The sequence below is a fragment of the Lepidochelys kempii genome, chromosome 10, assembly GCF_965140285.1.
Source record: "Lepidochelys kempii isolate rLepKem1 chromosome 10, rLepKem1.hap1, whole genome shotgun sequence".
NCBI classification, from domain to species: Eukaryota; Metazoa; Chordata; order Testudines; family Cheloniidae; genus Lepidochelys; species Lepidochelys kempii.
In genome coordinates this window covers 76902196-76923928 of record NC_136389.1, presented here as the reverse complement: position 1 = coordinate 76923928, position 21733 = coordinate 76902196, and the positions used below count along the sequence as shown (strand labels likewise).

The window sequence follows — 21733 nt, the reverse complement described above, 5'->3', positions numbered from 1 at the left end:
GATGCAGTACTTAAGCCAGAAGGCAAAGGAACTTGTCTGAGCACCTGAGTGAACTGATGTACTGCTGGTACTGGACCCTGCCTCTGGCTTGACCTTTGGCCCTGCTATCTGACTCTGACTTATGCTTGGTTCCTGATTCCACTTTGACCCTTGGCATGACTCTCTGACTCTGACTCCAGTCCTGACCCTCGATGTGACTCCTGATACTGATTCCAGCTCACTCTTTGACTCAACTCTTGACTCTGATTCTTGGCGCTATCCTGACCCTGTCCTTGGTTCCTGGCTTCCGACCCTGGCTTTGATAACTAGGCCTGCTTGCCCACATCCTGGTCTCTACATCTGTCCTTAAAACTTACAGGTAGATCAAATTAAACCAATCACATTTCTGTGTTGCTGTGTGCCATAACGCACAGCATTTTGCGGCACTGTTACTTCTCCAGAATAATCATGGATTTAAACCTGGCCTCTTTCAGCCTCTGAACTCTGCAGATAATGGGGCTCTTCAGAATGGGGAAGTCTAGTTTATTTATGCATTGAGACCCTCTGGAAGTGCTGGTCCTGTCTTATTCTTTAGGTCATCCAGGCTTCAGTTTGAAAGCACAGCTCTAGGCAATTGGAAAAAATTGTGCCTCTCTTAAAGTTATGAGGTACTGTTGCATCTGCCATGAGCATTTTCTGTTATAATTTATTGTTTCTTCCAACTCAGTTTACTGAGTCAGAGGAGCAGACATTTTTTCTTGATTAAATTAAACAAATCAGTCACTTGACAAAAGTCTTCAAATGAAAGATTGCTGCTAACAAGACCAGATAGGTTTTCTGTTTTTTTTTTTTCCCCTATGAAATATTGAGAAATCGCTTACAAGATGCTTTGGGCAATTAGATCTTATCCGTAGAAAGACAGACATTTCATTCTTCAGTGCATAGTTAATTATACAGCCGTGGAAGTTGCCCTGAAGTTTATGAACGTGCTTGCTGCTGAGTTGCTGTGAAGCTGAAAAGTTTAAATTAGCAATGTTCATTATAAGCCTGACACTAGGGACTGAAGCAACAACTCTCATCACCTCACCCTCAACCCCCCACATTGTGGCCTGTTGAAATCCAGGGAGCACAGAGCCTACAAGGCCTTTGTCAATCAGCACAAATTCCCTTCCAGGAACTTGCCTCATTTTCCTTCTGACTTTTACACATGCAGGAAATAAGAACAGCCAGGGGAAAAAAATACTTCCACCCTTTCTTAAAATCCTTAAGTGTTTGAACTCTGGAGTCAAGATATAAGATATTAGAGACACCACCATGTTATACCTTGGCTCCAGTAATATTAGCAGAATTGGGAAGAAGCAGACAGTCAAATACCTCCTCTCAGTCACTCATCAGACTGCTTGAGCTGGAAAAACATGGCTGAAGAAAAATATCAGGTAACCTACTGATCAACCTCCTCAGGTTACTAGAGACCCCCCTACCAGATTACTCTGTTGCTAGGTAACCTCTCCCCTAATAAACCAGTTTTTCTGCTTGGGAGGCTGTCTATTGAGAGCCGTTCCATGTCAGTGAGAGAACACTTGTCAATGACCCTCCTTTGTTGTTCTTTTGCTGCCAGGCATTGGAATTTCAACCCAACATGAAGGCAAACAGACAACAGAGAAGGCAAAGGGGCTTGTCATTCAAAATGGATTTTGCAGCTTGGTAAAGTTTACATACAGAGCATTAATAATCTCATGTAAAATTCATAAATTGTACAGGCATATTTGGTAAAATGTGACCCCTTGGCTCCAGTAACTTTCAGCAGAACTGGAAAGAAGCAGATACCTTTAAACACCAGAGGCCAAGGGCATGGGTGGTAACTAATGAATGTGACTTGCTTTCAAGCTGGTCACCATCACTGATGTCATCTTGAATTATCTCATTCGGGAACAGGCCGGTCCCTTAAAAACATTGCCAACTAGCTCAGTGGGTTGGCAAAATTGGATGAGCTGGAAAGCCATGACCTTCTGTTTGAAGAAGTACCTTTTTGAGGCAAAGCCTCTACCAGTGACATCAGAAGCATTTGTCATCCACAAGGGGGCTGTATATACGTCTGGATGAATGCGTAAGGTATTCTGTCCCGGTTTTTTCTCGATATTGGAACAAGGGCATTCTAAAGGAGAAGCACGGTCTAGTAGTAGTTAAAGGACAGACTCTGGAGATCTGGGTTCTGTACCTGGCTCTGCCACTGATGCAGCAAGTTTTGCAAATCATTTCACCTCCTTTAAGCCTCAGTTTCCACATCCATGTAGACACCTGGGCATCTTGTGAGGCTTAATCAGTGTTTGTAAAGCCCTGCGGTCCTCAAGAAGATGTCCTACAGGTACAAATTGTTTTGCTAATAACATGGCTTTCATGGGGCAGGGCAGAGAGTCTTTCCACTGCTGCTCTCCTCTGGCACAGTGGGAAAGCAGCATGCACAATGGAGCTGCACCAGGTGAAGCTGCATTAGAAGAAGAGCTGACTCAGTACACCCCCACCAGCTCAGGCCATACCCTTCTCTGGAGTGAGTTTTGCTGCATTGGTTGCCTGTGAATCTCCCATTGGAGAGGAGGTTGCAGCCGCCTTCCTCCACTGGAACTTGCCATGCCCCGTGTAGACTTTACCTCCCTGGGGGCCCTGTACCAGGGTCTGTGCTGGCAGAACCTGCAGCGAGTCTGGCCCACAGAATTGCTCCAGTCATGTGTATACTTACCTGCTCCCCCAGCATGGGAGAGGGGCAGAGGTGCTGTGGCAATGGGTATACTTACCCAGAAGCAGAGGAGGAGCCAGGAGTATTTATGGGAGGCTTCACTTTGTGTTTTATTTCCCTGCTATTTTTATCAATGTCATCTCTTCTGAATACGGTACAGCGTGAGTAAGAAATCCCCCCCACTTTTATGTAATTTGTATCTATTCCTATTTCCTACTGAAATTCCTTTGTAAAGACACTATCCAAGTATAGAGTTGAAAATTTCTTCTTACAATAAGCCAGATGTCCAACCCTACTTTAGCTGCCAAGCCTGAAAAGTTCAAGAAAGATGTTAAAATCTGTCTTCCTGGCTGTGGAAGACTAATTGCATAGCATAGGTGATGATCCCAGTCTCCCAAGAGAAGGAATCAAACTGCTTAGGGCAAAAACTCTGCTGTTATTTGTCTAAGGAGTAGAGTTGGCAATGTCTGTGGAAAAAGTTTCATGGCCTGCCCTCCTTGCTGGCTAACAGCTTCAGACAGAAACACACACGCTCATGAACATTTGTAACTCAGTGACTGAAAATATTAACACACTTTATATGAAAAATCCATTTTTGGTAGGAATATTAAAAAATATAGCAAGCCAAAAAAAAAAAGGACTCTCATGGAGAGAGACGCAGGACTGAGAGCCATGGAGCTTCCATGTTCTTCTCCTGACACAGAACTCTGTGGCTTTGGCTAAGTCATTTTAATCTTTTATGTATCTCCGCCTCAACATCTGTCCAAGGGAGATACACTATTCACTTACCTCGCAGGTGTGTTGTGAGAATTAATTTTAATGTTTGTAAAGCTACCCATGTCCTATGGATTATTGTTGTATTTCATTAGGTGAGTGGAAAGGATCATCCAGTTGAATCGGCACTGGATTTTAATTTTCCAAGCTCTACGAATGCAAATAAGCCAGTAACGTTATACTTCCAGCCTCCACATCAGGAGAATGTGATGAAAATGTTGGGAGAGATCAAAGTGGCAACCAAATCTAATGAAACCTTTGCCATTTGAGACATCAACTCCGTGCATATAAACTGGTCAAATGTTACAGTGGGCCACAGTCTGATACCTTAAATGGTTCCTTGTTGAAACAACTCAGATGTGGATAAATTGGAAAGAGTCCACCGGAGGGCAACCAAAATGATTAGGGGGCTGGTGCACATGAGTTATGAGGAGAGGCTGAGGGAGCTGGGATTGTTTAGTCTGCAGAAGAGAAGAATGAGGGGGAATTTGATAGCTGCTTTCAGCTACCTGAAAGGGGGTTCCAAAGAGGATGGATCTAGACTGTTCTCAATGGTAGCAGATGACAGAACGAGGAGTAATGGTCTCAAGTTGCAGTGGGGGAGGTTTAGATTGGATATTAGGAAAAACTTTTTCACTAGGAGAGTGGTGAGGCACTGGGTTCCCGAGGGAGGTGGTGGAATCTCCTTCCTTAGAGGTTTTTAAGGTCAGGCTTGACCAAGCCCTGGCTGGGATGATTTAGGTGGGGATGGGTCCTGCTTTGAGCAGGGGGTTGGACTAGATACCTCCTGGGGTCCCTTCCACCCCTGAGATTCTATGAACTAGTTGCAGAGCCCCCAAGGCGGGGAGGGGCTAGTCTTTACTTAGTCCTAAGTAACATGCAGGAGGTGGTACAAAAAGTAACTATGGGGGAGCCATCGGGAGATAGTGGCCATCTTACATTTGTCTCACTGTTTCCTCGTACTCCCCCGTCCATCTGTCTTTATCCATCTTACATGTGGCATGGATGCTACTTTCAGGAAGCAAGAATAGAGTCTCAGAAGCCATGCATTCCTTGGAACACAAAGGGACTAGGAAGGCAAGGAATAAATAGTAAAGGCCAAGAGGTTATTCAAGCCGAACAGAGATCCTTCAGAAAATCCAGCCATAGTGAAGTCAGTAAATAGGAGTGTGAAATATGGCAGGCAGTACATTAGGAGGAAGTGAGAAGGCTAATATGGAATTTGAAGAGCAAATATAACTTGCAGCATAAAAACAAGTAACAAGGAATTCAGTGATTATATCAGAAGCAGGAAACCTCTATGAGAAGCGGTGCTTCCGCTGGGCCACCAAAGGGAGCAATTAAAGACTATAAGGACATCGACACAAATCTAAAAGATTCTTCATATCAGCCTTCACCACAGAGGATGCTGGGGAAAGCCCCACCCCAGACCTACTCTTTCCTGGAAATAAAGTTAAGGATTTTACATCACTGTGATACCTGAGTGCAGAGCAATTCAGAAGAACTGTTTCACCATCCCTATTTTCCATGGCTCTGATAATTTGAAGCCAGGTGGCATCTAGCCCTTCATTGGTCAGCAAGGAAGGGAAAGAGTGCAAGGAGCCTTCCCTCAAAAACCTCTTCGCATTCCTATGCGGGGACCAAGCCACACTCTTTTCGCTGTGTATTCTCTGAGCAGAAACACCTGAGATTTCTAGCAACACAGGGAGGGCAAGACCCATGGCTCGGCTCTTCTGCAGCAGGCAGTAGGCACTGCCCCTGTTCTAGGTTGTGGCTTAAAGCAATGGTTTGGTTTTTGATGGTACTTCCGTCTTATCTGTCAGCCAATCTCTGTATCCATCTTCATCCCACCTGAAGTGTATCTTTCTGATCTTCTTAAATGTTGGGTTTAATCAGTAAGGATCATCACCCTGAGACTGGCGGTTCTTGGCCAGGGATAGCTGTGCTACCCCAATAAGGCTCAGGAAAGCCAGAGAGGAATCAACACGCTCTTTGCCATATCAGCCCAACATCATCTCGGATACCTCCCTCCTCCTTTTGGTTTGTGTGTGGCATTAGCAGACATAGGCACCCTGCCAAAGTCTTGCAACTCATTGTTTCTTTATTTTAAATGCAAGGTTCTTTTATTAACTCCAGCTGGGGTGTTGCACTCTGCTCGCTGCGTTCCCTTTATTAAAGTTGAGCCACTTACAAGTAGGACATTGTAAATCACGAGCGTGGGGCAGAAGGAAAGGGGCGGGGACTCCAATTGTATGACAACAAAGAAAGCGCATAAACGGATCTGGCCTTCTGGCAAATAAAAGCCAAGCTAACGGAGAGCAATTTCCAATTGCTCCCTGGAAGGCAGGCGAGAGCCAGAGGGACTTGCAGGAATAAAGGAGGCTGAATACTTGGATACCTGATGTTTCCTCCTGTATACTGAAACGCCAGCTTCTCTGTTTCCCCTATAGTCTTTGTATGTGGGAGTAAAGGGACAGACCTTTGAGTACTAGAGTTGCCCACCTCTCTTGTTTTATACTGCCATACCACCTGCGAGACTGCTGATCTGCTGTGCAGGAACTTTGCGAGACTCTGTGTTGTGGAGAGGTCACCCTTAGGAACTCAGCCAGTGGGATTCCATTGGAGCCACTGGGTCTCTGGGGATTCCTCATGGAAAGCAAAGTGGGATTCCATGCAATGGAGAAGCTAATGCAGCCTCTGGCAATATAAGTTTTCCATGTATGCCCTTGAGTGGCTGGTGGGGTGAACTGTGTCCCTTTTCTGCCCCTCCCTGCCTGCCCTTTCACCCAGATTCCAAAAGGTTAGGCTATGTCTACACTGCAGTTAGGAGCTAGCCCCCCCCCCACACACACACACACCCCCCAGCTAGGTTTCTGCACCTGAGCTGCAACTTCAAAGCGCTGTCCACACCATTGTGTTAGAGCACCGAGTGCCACTACCCCAAGCCTGTTGACTCAGGATGGGAGGCTTTGTAGGTGGACCCAGAGAGACACAAGGAGGAAGTGAGGGGGGGAAGGAAGGGTGCCACAAAGGCAGCTGCCCTCCACCTTACCACATAGCCAGGTGCTCCTCTCTGCACACAGGTCTAGTGGGTACGGGCCTGCCTGGAGACTCAGCAGGGGCAAATACGATAGCTGAAGGACATTATACCAGCTGTTGTTGAGTCGCTCATGCCGAGTTTTGCTGCAGGTTCACTGTGCCCTTCACTCCAGTCCCCGATTTTGTGGTCGGTGTGTCTTTCCAAGCCATGGGGCTGGCCTGTGACTCACTAAGGCAGTGGTTCTCAACCTGTGGCCTAATCCACCCACAGCTACAGCCCATGTGACATCCTTAGGGTCCTACAGGTTATATATGTATTGTGTGGATGTGGCCAACACGACACACAGACGGCTGCATATGCGGCCCACAACGGTAAATAGGTTGAGAACCGCTGCACTAAGATGTCCCTCTCTTCTCCAGTGCTCCTCAACCTGCGGGAAGGGCCTCCAGTCACGTGTGGTGCAGTGTATGCACAAAGTCACCGGCCGCCATGGCAACGAGTGCCCTGTCCTATCCAAGCCAGCAGCCTACAGACAGTGTCACCAAGAGGCCTGCAATGAGAAGATAAATGTCAACACAATTACCTCGCCCAGACTCGGTGAGTGGGTGGATGCAGAGCTACAATTCTTGGGGAGGTTAAATAATCAACCTGAAGCCATCAAACGCCAGAAAATATATCCTGCCCAGGTATCTGGGAAACATAGTCCTTGTGCTGAATGTTACAGAAACGAGGTTCCAGATGGCTCATCAGAGACAGAAGCGTGGAGACCATCAGAATCTCTGGGTAATTAATGTTCCAGAGTAGACAGATGCTTTAATCTTCGTAGCTCCACCCTGCCTGAGACCTCCGCCAAGCCAGAACTCCTAGAGCCATGTTCCCTGAGTGACCAGTTGGAGCAGGCAGGCATATCTCCGGGTCAGAGAGAAGGGGGTTGGGAGTTTTGGGTGAGGGCATTCACCTACACTCAGTCGTCATTCCAAGCTTCAAACATCTTGTCACATGATCGGTAAAATGGGGTAAGCAGAGAATGTTAGTGACTTGGGTTGCATTTTGCTTGGTTAATAAAATTGGGGGAATGAATTGAAATGGAAAAGCCTGCAAATGTATCCAGCCCAAACACAGAATCTTCTCACCTGCCTTTCACTATAAGTGATGATGAATACAATAATATTTTATTCACCTGTCCAAAAAAAAAATTATTTGACTTTGGGAGGTAGAATTTTCCAAGGTTGTAGCTTTTTGGAAAGGTGGTTCTTTTTGGAGGGAAGATGGACCTTCCACAGATTAGTTGCTGACTTAAGAATGGGACTTGCTGAAATCACTTATTTCTGGGCAGGGAGGAAGGAGTGAGAGAGTCTCCATTTTAACTCTTTCTTTCTCTCACTCCCTTAATGATCTACTCTGTTTGCCCAGCTGAGCTGAGGCTGCTGGTGATAAATTGTCTATTTGCCGAGATACCACAACTCTGTATTTAAAGAGTGGTTCTACTCAGAAGTGACTCTGTCAATAGTCCATCATGGGGTTCCATGGCTCTTTTGTCTCCGTTATTTTCTGTGTCACATGTGCTAAGTTTACAAGTAAAAGATGCATTTTCTAACAGCAAGCCCCACAAGTTCAACCTGGGATCTGACAGCTGAGCTGGGTTTTTTTTCCTTCTTACATATCACTAGTAAAAAAGGTCAGCAGGCCACATTAGACCATAAACTACACTTGTGCAGCACTGTTGCCTTCCATTATGCCCTCAGTGCACTCCCTTTTCCTCCAGTGTAACTGGCTAGTATTTAAACAATTCTGTTGATGGCACACCAGAATGGACTCCAGCTCGCACACTCTCAGCTGTACAGCGCACACAGAAGTAAGAAGCAGTCCTGTTTATTTTTGGCTCTGAAGTCAGTAGATCTGACTCTGCATATACACACAGAGCGCAGATCTGATTAACAGAAAGGGAGGCATTTTTACAAAGTCACTTTTCCGAGTAGAACCACACTTAAGACTAGACGTGAGGCTTCTGAGCTGGAATTTGTTTCCCTGAAAATCCATAGTACTTTCAATAACTGCTTTTTAAAATACGAGTGTCACTGGTCCAGCTGAAGAGCTTCAAAATGCTTCTAAATCCTTTTGTTTAGAAACATAAAAAACATATGAGACTATTTCCCAGAAATGTTAGCATGTACAGTTTATCATAGAAGGTTTTCATTTGAAGAATAAGTCTTTGATCCACCGATGAGATGAGAAATCTTTTCTAATTCACATTTTAGCACAAAGCTGTGTTTAGTAGAGTGGTGCAGTTGAAGTCCCTGCAAGTAATCTGCAAGTAATTTGGGATGCTTATGTTTCTAAACCTGCCTTGGGGGAATTATCGGTGCCAGCAACAATGATACTTGATATCAACAAAAATATACACCAATTATCAGCATTGAGTGGTTTGCTCTTCTTCTGGATAAACAAGTTATCATTTGGTTATCTTTAAACAGATGTTTCTATTTTCCACAATATAAGCCTCATTAATAAGAATCGTACAGAAAAATACTCCCGTACGCTACAGAAGCCATCCAGAATTAGATTGTAAGCACCTCAGGGCAGGGCCTGTCTTTTTGTTCTGGGTTTGTACATCACCTATCACAGTGTGGTCCTGGTCCAGGACTGATACTCCTAGGAGCTACAGTAATACAAATAATAAATAATGATCATTATAAAATGCTGCTCTGTCACTGCTTTAGGCTGCAGTGTTTTTGACCATAGGTAACATTTTCAGAAGTGTCTACTGGTCTCTCTACACTGCAGTTAAACACCCGCAGCTGGCCCATGCCAACTGACTCAGGCTCGTGGGGCTTGGGCTGTGGGGCTATTTAATTGTGGTGTATATTAGATGTTCAGGCTTGGGCAGGAGCCTGGGCTCTGGGACCCTCCCCGCTCATGGGTACCAAAGCCTGGGTTCCAGCCCAAGTCTGAACGTCTACATCACAGTTAAACAGACTGGTAGCCAGAGCCTCATGAGCCTAAGTCAGCTGAGATGGGCCAGCCAGGGATGTTTAATTGCTATGTAGACAGACCCTAAGTGACTTAGGAACTTGGGTCCCATTTTCAATGTGACTTAGGCATTCAGGAGCCTAAGCCCCATTGGTTTTTAATGAGATTACAGCTCCTAAGTGCCTACACCATGTTTGAAACCTCCCAAACCACTTAAACCCAGCTCTTCAATGGCATTTAGGTACCTAACTCCCACTGATGTCAGTGGAAATTAGGGGCCTCAGTACCTTTGAGGATCTGGGCCTTGGGCACTTACTCCATGAGTGTAGAATATTGCAATATTTATCCTAACAAGGAAAGCTGCACCCCACCCTCAGCTGTAATTGTGGGTCATGACAGCAAGTGGCTCCAGTGTCCCGTTTTTCACTTTCTATGAATCTGGCTTTTAACACACTGATTTTTGAATTGGTCTTTCCCCCCTCTGCCCAGGATGTTCTAACCACACTCAGCAGGCTGCTTCATGATTTTCCATTACAGGGCTTCTTTTCCCTTTTGCTGCAATATCTAGTACTGGGCACTGTCAAAAGGGCCTCATTCAGAAAAGTACTGAGCACATACCTCACTTTATGCATGCATGTAGCCCCACTGATGTCCTGGGGACTACTCACCTGCTTAAAGTTAAGCATGTGCTGTGTGCGCTTTGTTGAATCAGGGCCAGAAATAGGACGCTAACAGATTATCTGATCCAGCGTAAGAATTCCTAAAGGCCCACAAGGATATGCCCAGCTATTGCTTGTCCAGCCTTGCAACAGTTTTCTGCATGATCGCTCTTTCCATTGCGTTTGTCAGACAAGCCACTACCACCCTGTCGCCCTGAGCTTTTCAGCAGCAGCCCTACTTAGAGCATAAAGTATGCCATCCAAATCGCAGTGTTGACTAAGATTAGCCATTTCTCCCCTCATTTACTGCTCGGGTTATGTTGGTCACACATGGGATGCTCTCCTTAACATGCTGGCTTCTTCTTTCCATTTCTGTCCGAAGCTGCTCTCACATACAAGTGTACAGGGGACCAGTGGACAGTGTACTGCAGGGTGATCCGTGAGAAGAACCTGTGCCAGGACATGAGATGGTATCAACGTTGCTGCCAGACATGCAGAGACTTTTACGCAAACAAGATGCAGCAGAAGAGTTAATGAACTGGTGCTGCTGCTTAGGGTATTACAGCTATTTCTATGTAAATCACGAACTAGTAGGTCTGAGTACTGGAACTTAATGAGTTGCTACAATGTGGTGGATTCCAAAGCATACCTAATAAGACTTGAAACTAATTCTGCAGACTGGATGTACCAAAGTAATCCACTCATCCACCTTAAAAAAGAGTCATCTCAAGGAGCCAATCACGTAGAATTTTATTGTGTTTTGACATCATTACATTTTTCATTACTGCTTTTTACTTTAATATATTATTACCAGCCACTGGATGGCTTGCTACCATTTAAAAAAAAAAAGACAAGAGTTGCAACGTGATTAAATTGACTAAAGTCATGTGTACCTCAGTGGGGGAAAGCCTCTGGCAAATAACTCAGCAAACGTGCAGACATTACTTAATGCTTCAACCTTGGCTTCCATCTGATGCTCTTAATTCCCAACAGTTAGCATGCTGTGGGGTGGGCTTGGAGGGACACACGCAAATGAAATGCTTAATTTAAAAGGGGGATTTGCTATAAAAGCTTGTGAAAACTGATAGCAGAGGATGGATGTCTCTGAAATTTCTGCTCAGGACAGTTTTATCCAACGTTCCATTTAATGTAATTAAAAAAAAAAAAAACACCTAATTGGGAATTCCTTCTCCTGTCTGGGTCTGAAAACATATCCCCTCTCTCTTTTTTTAAAAAAAAACATATGTTTTCTCTTATGATGCCTTATTCTCTTCAATGAGTTTAAAGAAATGGAAGCTCATTAACCCAGGAGCAGACAGTTAATTTTAAGCCAGAACCACTTGCGTGAGATGGAAGTAGCTGGAAATCATTTAAATGTATAGGGTTTGTTGGGGAGGGATTGTTTAACGTGCTCTTTCCAATTTTTGGAATTCAATCTGATAATAAGACAGAATGCTATTTCTTAAGGGTATTGTGAAACCAGTTAGGGTTGGCACATACCCGAAACAGAGATCAGAACAGCATTTGCAGGAAGGGTAACTTTAGAGACCAAACCGATCTTCCCCTCTCTAGGATGTATACATCATAAATCCTTTTGAGACAGAAAGGGAGCAGTTAGTAGACTTTCAGGGTGAAATTCTGGGCTAATTGAAACCAAAATGGCAAACCTGCTATTGCCTTCAGTAGGGCCAGGGTTTCACACTCAGGCTATGTCTACACTGGCAACTGAACGACAAAACTTTTGTCTTTCAGAGGTGTTTTAATAAAAAACAAAACAAAACCCTGAAAGACGCAAGTTTTGTCAAGGACAAGCACCAGTATGAAGAGTGTGCCAGGCTCTCCTGCTGACAGCGCAAATGCCATTCGTTGGGGGTGGAAGTCTTTTGTCGGCAGGAGAGCTGACAAACAGCAGCTGCACGGCACGACTTTTAGCGACAGAGCTGTAGCGAGACAGCCATGTCGCTAAAAGCTGTGTAGTGTAGCCATAGCATCAGTCTTGTCTCCTTTTGCTTTGTTACCTGGTGTGCCTTTTATCGGGACAGTCGGAGAGTGCTGTAAGAAGAAAAGGAGTACTTGTGGTACCTTAGAGACTAACCAATGTATTTGAGCATAAGCTTTCGTGAGCTACAGCTCACTTCATCGGATGCATACTGTGGAAAGTGTAGAAGATCTTTTTATGTACACACAAAGCATGAAAAAATACCTCTTCCCACCCCACTCTCCTGCTGGTAATAGCTTATCCCGGGGAGCTGGGGAGGCGTTGTTCTAGGTCAGCCATAGGGGTGTTGGCATGCTGTGGGGCCATGCGGGTGCCCATGGCGGTGCCGCTGATCTGAGGGTGTGCATTGTCCCCAGGTGTGGAGTGGTTGTGGGTGGGGACGGAGTCGCGGGGTTCAGCCACGAGGTTGGCCGTGACATTGTCGGGGATGGTGTTCTTGACGGCTTGTCGGATTTGTGCTGGAAATGGCCCAACTTGATTATCATACACATTGTAAGGAGAGTGATCACTTTAGATAAGCTATTACCAGCAGGAGAGTGGGGTGGGAGGAGGTATTTTTTCATGCTTTGTGTGTATATAAAAAGAGCTTCTACACTTTCCACAGTATGCATCCGATGAAGTGAGCTGTAGCTCACGAAAGCTCATGCTCAAATAAATTGGTTAGTCTCTAAGGTGCCACAAGTACTCCTTTTCTTTTTGCGAATACAGACTAACACGGCTGTTACTCTGGAGAGTGCTGTGTAAATGATATTATCTCACACATGTCTAAACTTCAGACCAAATTCTTCTCTGAGATTTAAATGGGAGCTCCACACAGGGCCGAATTTGGTTTAGTGAGTGTTAGTCGATCAGTGTCTCTCTGCCGTATCTAACTCAGGCTATGTCTACACTACAGCTGGTATCCACATGCTGAGATCGATCCACCGGTGATCGATTTAGCGGGTCTAGTGAAGACCCACCAAATCGACAGCAGATCACTCTCCAGTCGACTTTACTCTACCCCTGACGAGAACAGTAAGGTAAGTCAACGGGAAAGTTTCTCCCGTCGACCCTCCCTGCCCCCCAGGTGTAGACCCCACGGTAACTCGACATAAAGTACGTTGACTTCAGCTACGTTATTCACGTAGCTGGAGTTGCGTAGCGTAGGTCGACTTACCGCGGTAGTGTAGACATAGCCTCAGACATGTATCCTTTCCCTTGCCAAGCCCTGCTGCCAGGCATGCTGTGGGTAGGTTACACTCACGCTCTGTGAAATGAGCCGAGCTATATGGGTGAATTATAGCTTTGTCCTCGCTCTAGCGACATGTTAATATTTATGATTTTGGAGATGGGCACAGAACAAAACCCAGTCCCCAGCACTAAACATTGGGAAAGTCTGGATCCGAATGTGAGCATCGTGGCTCATGCTTCTCTCTCGTGTTATTGCCTTGCTTTAATGTGCCGAGGGATAAAGGCATTTAGTACTTAACATTTTTAAACAACATTTTCTCCCTTATTAAGACTGTTCTGGTGTCCAGGAGCTCAGTGAAATAATTTGTTATGGCTTTATTAAGGACTGAGCTTTCAAACCTAGGAATCTAATTTCCATCGCAGACTGGTAACTGCATATGCATCCATATTTGCATGGGCAAATTATGTCCTGGCTTGTGCACCCAAGTGCTGGTCTGCAGGCACAAAGGCACAATTGCATACACAATTACTGCTCTGTAAGTGCTTGGCCCCAACAAATCTGTATTCTGCATACTAGATGTTTTTTGTGTGTGAGGGAAATGATCTAATTTGGTGGTTGTTATTCTGGTGGCTCTTTGGGTAAGTTCCTTTTAAAATCAGAATCAAACCTTTTCCTCCTACTTCTGACCTTGGGTCCAAATTCAGATGGACATAGCTGGTTGTGTACGTTACCAAGTAGCATAAGTCAGTATAAAATGGTGTAGTTAATGCAGAAAGAGAGGTAGGGGGGAATGTAGCTGATTGAAGGTCACGGTATAAAAAACAAAACCGACAGAGTAGGTAGCTAAACAGGTAATGAGAAAGTGCAAGGAAGTATCAGATCTAGCAGAGAGAGCCTGCTTTACTTTAAGACTGCCTGTTAGTAGCTTTTCCTGCCATACTCTCCCCATTCAATCCCTTGACATGTAAGTTACACCCCTTTACCCCAGTTTACTGACATGCATCTCACTCTGCCATTCATGGCCCCCATGGTAAAGTGATTTGCATCCCTCTTAGGGTTTGGGGTTTTCTCAAAAGGTAACATTTCAGCTCACGATGTGGCTTGACTCTGTGAAATGCCACATCCTCGCATGTCGTTTATGACAGCATGTTACTTGTGTCATGTGATATGCTGTCATGTGATTTACCACAAGACCCTTTCATTCTGTTCAGAGTGATGAGAAATGGATTTCTTAAGTAGTGGGAGTTATTTTGCCTCCTGGAGGCCCTGATCCAGCCCCCTCTGCAGTCAATAGAAATACTCCCATAGACGGCAGTGGGGTTTTGGGCCAGGCCCCAAGTTTGCGTCCATATAATGGAACATGAATCTGCTGGTTTAATGGATGGATTTCTTTTGACTGTCTGAGCAAAAATGCCATTTATTTCTGAGCAGAAATCCTCCTACATTTAAAACAGAGCACCATTTGTATTCCTTGATCTCCTGATGACCCTACATCCCATCCCATTTTGTAATGGCCAAAAATATCAACAAAAACGTTTAATTCTGCACTTTTGCTTTGTATTGTTTTATAGATGCTTTTACTATGAATTTACAGCTATGCTCTGTCCTCAGTTACTCCATACCAGTGAAAAGAAAGCTGTTTATTTCAGTGTCATGACGATATGTTGTTGTTCATAAGAGATTGATGCTCTTTGATTACAGTGGTGGTATTTCCATATTGTAAACAATACTCTCTGTACTGTTACTAAAGTACTGTACATTTCTAGTTGCACAATTGTGTTACTGAGTGTAGATTCTCACTATCTTATGTATGGTGCTATTTTTGTGTTGTTGGTGGAAAAGAAATCTTAGCAGTTGATTATTGCTTGATATTTTATTATAATACAGGGATATATCCTCCATGGCAATAATATCATTTAAGGTTCTCATTACAGAGTGAAATGTATATATTTTTCCATTAGTTAATTTACATATGTACTGTATCCATGGTAAAAAAAAAAAAAAAAAAATTGTGCTGGCTATAAATAGAAAAAACAAAACCAGTCAAGCAGAACGGAACTAGTTGTAAATGAAAATCAAAAAGAGAGGGTTGTTCCATTCTGAAACAGATTGAATAGGTTTAATAGTAAATTAATTTTTCCATAACAATCTTATAAGGTTTATGAACTTGAAAAAATGCAAAGCAAAACCAAACAGCTAACTGTGAAAATAAAGAAGTAGTAAGTCTGTAAGTAATACATGGTGCATCTGTCTAATACTTGACTGAGACTTGGATTCAGATGAGTCCAGGACCCACCATTGACATCTGTAGTAGGTGTAAAAGGTCATTTGTCAGTGAAATACTGGCAGCTTGGGGTTCCCAGCATGCTAACAAATCATAAACTGATGGGTCTCGTCCCAATGTGGTTGCAAAATAACATACAGGGAATGTTAATATGTAGCTAATGCCAAGTGAGTTCTTTGGTCGGTGACACACAACAGCAGAAAACGCCTGGCTGGAAAAACTGATCTAGGCTCCATTTGGGGTAAGCTGCATTGGTCTTTGGAGGCTGTTGGGAGGATAAAGCTTTTGCATAGGGGGAAGGAGGGTTTATAAGCGCATTTCAGAGAGTTTTCTTTCAATGTATGTTAGAATCAAGGTGAAGTGGCAGCCACGCTGTATGGTTAATGGTAGCTGCCACACAGATGCAGCCTTGTGATGAAGGTTGCTGAGCATGTGGAAATTATATTGAAGTAAAAATTATCCCATCCATTTGAAAGGTATCTACATAATTTAGCTGCACACTTCCTTGGTGTGAATAAACAGAAGTATTCAAAGCTGAGTGGTTTTGGGTGTGTTTGTTGTAGGCACAAGCAATAACCCATGTGCTTTTTAATTGGACAGAAGAAATGCACAGCCCCACAAATGAGACACAATAAAAGATGTAGCAAGTATTTATGAAAGGAAGGAAAACCCCTCAAAATAAACTATCCCAAGCAAAACTCCTCAGGCCAAACTCTCTTCTCATTTTCATTTGTGCTTACCTCCCCTCCCCCTGCCACTCTTGAGCAATGTACAGCCGTTCTCTGTCCCCTGACTATTTAAACTTCTTTCTTTACATTTTTTAAACCTGCCAGAGCCTCTTCCATATTTATAGATTTTGTAAGGCCAGAAGGGACCATTAGATCATCTTGTCTGACTTCCTGTATAACACAGAACTTCACCCTGTTATCCCTGTATTGAGCCCAATAACTTGTTTAGCTAAAGCACATTCCAGAAAGACATCCAGTCTGGATCTGAAGACAAAAGATGGAGAATCCACCAGCTCCCTTGGTAATCTGTTCCAATGGTTAATCGCCCTCACTGGTAAACAATTTGTGTCTTATTTCTAATTAGAATTTGTCAAGCTTTAACTTCTAATCTTGGTTCCTGTTATGCCTTTCTCCTCTAGATTATAGAGTCCATAAGTATCTGATGTAATCTCCCTGTGAAGGTACTTATACACCATAATCACCTCTTAATCTTCCTTTTGATAAACTGAGCAGATTGAGTAGCAGCTGTATTCCTCTTAAAGACCTTGACCATGGCGTCCATTAAATTCACCTTCCAGAATTCAAATTCTTCAAGAAAGGGACATTTAATTTTGGCTGGTTATTTAGCCTCTGTATTAGAAGCAATGTTTTACATTCATATATATTTGGAGGTTCAAATACTTATCTGTATGACATTATGACTTTGCCCCCCGTTTTGCCATTCTTGCCATGGTTGCCTTTGGAAATGTGGTCATTGGGAAATGGACTGACACCAGACTTGCAGGTCAGGACCCCTAATTCTGTTTAGAGCTCTGCCACTTGCTCACTGTGTAGCCTGAGGCAAGTCACTTCACCTGTATGCATCTCAGTTTTCTAGTAAAATGGGTTTCTAATATTTAGCAGGTTCCTGGGGGTATTGTGAGGAGTAATTAATGAGTGTTTAAAAGATACAAAGATTGCTATTATGATTCATACCCTAAGAGTGTTTGTTTGGTGGGAGACCCATTAAAGCAGCCACTTGTGGAGATGAAGAGCTGTTAAAATGAGAATTTCCTTTGCGAGAGATTCTTCCAAACTATCCAAGGGGAAATGTGGATATCTTCAGACGTAACAGGACCTGAAAGACTGCCATCAGCACGGAGAGATCACTCATTCTACAGCACAGCTGGCTTAGGGGACTTGGCAGCAACACTCCTGTAAGAAGCCATCTCCTGACTGGTCACGCCCTGGTCTGTTGGAACTCAGTCAGGGCACAGAGGTAACATTAAAACAGGCTGGTGGGGGACAAACAGCTCATAGGTGATTCGCTAAGGCAGCTCTGTTTTTGCCCTAGGGGGAGAACTTTCTCCCACTTACCCGCCAGCTGGAGGCTAGTTATTTCAATAGCAGTTATACAGAGAGAAGGAAATAAAGAAGTTGCAGAGGAGTTAAGCGTCCCCTTTACTGTCCCGGAATATGGAAACCAGAAAGGACCTCATTGTTCAGGCTGGCAGTTGGAGTGTTTTCTTTCACAGGTTAGATCCTGCTGTTTACCATCAAGGTCAGTATGTTGTAGATTTAGTGAAACATTCCTTTGAAATGTGTAGGTACCCTAGCGCACACACAGAGTCACACTCTGACATGCATGATCATTTTTTGGCTTGTCATCACTATAAAAACAATAGCTTCTTTTCATATTCAAGCTTGAGTCTTCCATGTGTCCCTTCTCAAGGGCAAAATCACTGTAGCTGGGATTAGTGCACCGCTAGAATTCTACAATTGTGACAATTCTGCTCCCAAAACTATTTCCAGAAATTCAGCATATATAATGTTAATGACAGTGCTAGACTTCAGCATCCTGGTTTTCTTCAGCATTTGCTAATCTCACACCTAACACTTTTTTCATTAATGGTGTATCCCCGATACCAAGCTTCCTATTCTCAGAGGTGGCTTAGGAGGTACCAATTAAGACCACCTTCTGTTATGGCTATAAAACAGCAGCGAAATTCTACAGACTCTGTCCAGAGGTTGCTGTATATTAACACATCATCAGGATAGTGTATTGCACAGTCGATGTGTGATTGTAGTTGTTGACCTATTTAAACGTTGCTGAAACCCGTACTAAGCCAAAAGACACATTATATTAAGTTGGGATGTGGTAAAGGGGGGAGGGTGTAGTGAATGCTGTAATAGCTTTGGCTTCAAATGTTCACGGTACTTGCCAATATCTCTTCTATAAATCCAATAGACTTATGCATTTTTTGCATGTAACAGTTTGCTGTTTTTCTCTACTTGTATCCCTGATCATCCAAACAAAGGGCTGGGTGATTTAGAAACCATCCTTTGCTCTTTCATTGTTGTCTCAGCTTTCCCTTTTAAGAGTCCTTAGTCAAGTTCATCCGGGCAGGTGGAGACAAACTGCTCAAATGCTCTGCTGTGACAGTACCAAAAGTAAAGCATAATGTCTGCTCAGCTGTTTGGAACTCAGCTCTCCCTCCTCAGATTCCACCTGCTTCCTCCGCTCACCCTTAAGTCCTGATGCTCGTTGTCAGCATTGGCTGCCTCTTGAGTCCTGACAGCAAACTAGCTTGACCCTAGTTACTAAATGGTTTCTCTGGAAGGGAATTCCTTTCCAATAAGTTAGATATATGGAACACCTTCTCCTCCTTTCAACCCCAGATGCTACCAAGAATGTTACTGGCTGGGGTCCTCTCTTCTCTGGTGGAGTAAGAATCACTTTTTCCTTCATATATCCCAAGAACACAATGTAGCCCTTTGGGAATAGCTTTTTCCCCCCTGGTTTTAGTGAGAGTCTGTGGACATAGGTACAAAAGCCAACATTGTATACAATCCATGGTCGATAGATCGGCGCAGTGCTGTTGTGCAGCCAACTGCAGTTCAACAAATCTATACGGCCAAAAGGAGTCATAGTCTCATTTCTGCGTTCCTTGGCTTTGAGCTTCTGCCACATCTTTGTAACGCTTGACAAGACTATCTGACAATTTAGAGTTCAATTCTGGAGCCCTACAATTTCTTTGTCCTCCAGTGTGGGAGAGGGTTATTTTTAACAGAAGACCAGTATTATTTGACTGCAGTCACCCTGCAGGGCAAGAAATCCAAAAGTGAGATGAAATTTTAAGGCTGAGACCGGATTTTTGGATCACTTGAACCATTATCTTATGTACCCGAATATGTGTTGCATGGAACTGGGACGTTGTTTTTCAATGATCTTCAAAAGTTTGCAGATGATACAAAATTATTCAAGGTAGTTAAGTCCAAAGATGACCCTGAAGTATTACAGGGAGATCTCGTGAAACTGGGTGACTGGATAAGAAAATAGCAGATGAAATTTGACAATTACAAAGTAATACACATGGGAAAAAATAATCCCAACTACACATAAAATAGAAAAGAAAGATCTCGGAATCACTGTGGATAGTTCTCTGAAAAGTTCAACTCAATGCACAGAAGTGGTCAAAAAGGCTATCAGAACGTTAGGAACTATTAGGGAAGGGGTAGAAAATAAGACAGAAAATATCATAATGCCACTATATTAATCCATGTTGCACCCACCCCTTAAATACTATGTCCAGTTCTGGTTGCCCCATCTCAAAAAGGATTTAGTGGAACTGGAAAATTTCAGAGAAGAGCAACAAAGATGATCAAGGGTAGGGAACAGCTTCCATCTAAGGAGAGACTAAAAACGTTAGGGCTGTTCAGCTTAGAAAAAAGACAACTAAGGGAGGATATGGCAGAGGTCTTCAAAATCATGAAGGGTGTGGAGAAAGTGAATGGAGAAGTGTTGTTTACCCTTTCCCACAATACAAAAACCAGGGGTCACCCAATGAAATCAATAGGCAGCCGGTATAATTCACACAAGAGGAATTACTTTTTCACACAAATCACTTGTGGAACTCATTGCCATAGAATGTTGTGATGACCAAAATGGAGGTTCAAAAACGAAATGGATAAGTTCATGGAGGACAAGTCCAGTAATGGCTGAAGCTGTGGTCCAGGCCACTGTCGGAGACTGGATACTGTGCTAGATGGACCATTGGTCTGATCCAGCATGGCAGTTTTTATAGTCTTAAACTACCATTTCTATGGGTGGAGCAGTCTGTGTTTCAATCAACTGCTACTCCGGACAGTTCTTGTAGTCTCTCACCATGACCATGGCTTAATAAGCTCAGGCGATTTTCAGTCAGGCCAGGAATCAGTCATAGGCCATCTCACTGTCCAAATGACACGCACCTGGCAAAAGGCTGATTGTATGAGGTGCTAATCTGCAGCATTTAGATTCCAGACCTATTCATCACTCTGCTGGCTCCTCTCCCATCCTTCTGTCTGTTACTAGGACCAGCTGGTCATTCTTGTTATTGTCCTGTACAGTGTTCGCTTTGGAACTCCTTTGTCTCTCTTTAATTGGATGCTTCTAACAGGGGAAGAGAGGACCCTTCAAGAAACACCAAAAAACACTGCTCTTTTTCTGCCCCATGCTCCCATGTTGCAACATTGTGACCATCCCAGTCTGCAGACAATCCTCACACCTGCCTCTCCAGAAACAAAAAAAGTCACCTGAAGGGACATGGGTGCTGCTCGGCGTCTTCATACATAGCTGCACATAATGTCAGATTCCTTTTCTATTGGTTCATACGGAGTATTGTATTAATTACTGCGTCTCATGAATTGAAATCTAGATTTTTAAAATACCTTGTCAAGAGAGAGCCCGCTAATTTTCTAAGTGTTTTTCCCTGTAGAAGTTTGTTTGTTTCCTTAGAAATGTTCCTAACCAGCCATAGCAGAAGAGCTGAATGCTCTCCAGTGGGGATGGGAAATGCTCTTATTTTGTCCAACTTCGAACCTAAACAGACATCCTGGTTATCAAAGTTTGATTCAGACTCAAGTGTTGGTGGCTTCATGCTCTGATCAGGAGAGACTGTGAAGTAGCAAGAGACAGGAAGAATAATGTGATTGAATCAGTAAATGCCTGGTAGAATAATAATCATAATAGTGATGTTTAGAATGACATTATTCTGGATTTATGTAACTGCGGGAATAAGAGGGGGTTGCAAACCAACACAAGTTCAGCAAACCCCTCAACCCCACCTCAACCCTTGGTAAGATGTTCCAATGGTTAATTATGCTCACCATTAAAAATGTATGCCTTATTTCTACTCTGAATTTGCCTAGCTTCAACTTCCAGCCATTGGATCATGTTAGACCTTTCTCTGCTAGATTGAAGATCCCATTATTAAATATTTGTTCCCCATGTAGTTACTTACAGGCTGTGAGCAAATCACCCCTTAACCTTCTCTTTGTTAAGCTAAATGGATTGAGCTCCTTGTGATACCCATATATCTATAAGGCAAGTTTTCTCACCCTTTAAACATTGTTTGGGCTCTTTTCTAACCCCTCT

General features: G+C 43.6%; 1 protein-coding gene across 2 annotated transcripts in view; it reads left to right on the top strand.

Moving 5' to 3' along the window:
• The window catches only part of ADAMTS17 (ADAM metallopeptidase with thrombospondin type 1 motif 17), a 256462-nt gene extending 244223 nt beyond the window's left edge, over positions 1-12239 (top strand). For both annotated transcript variants that reach the window (XM_073304275.2, XM_073304274.2), the window contains 2 exons: positions 6947-7124; positions 10539-12239. In XM_073304275.2, coding sequence (XP_073160376.2) covers positions 6947-7124; positions 10539-10690 — 330 coding nt within the window. In that variant the 3' untranslated portion in view covers positions 10691-12239. The remainder of the gene's footprint in view (positions 1-6946; positions 7125-10538) is intronic.
• Positions 12240-21733: the final 9494 nt, after the last annotated feature.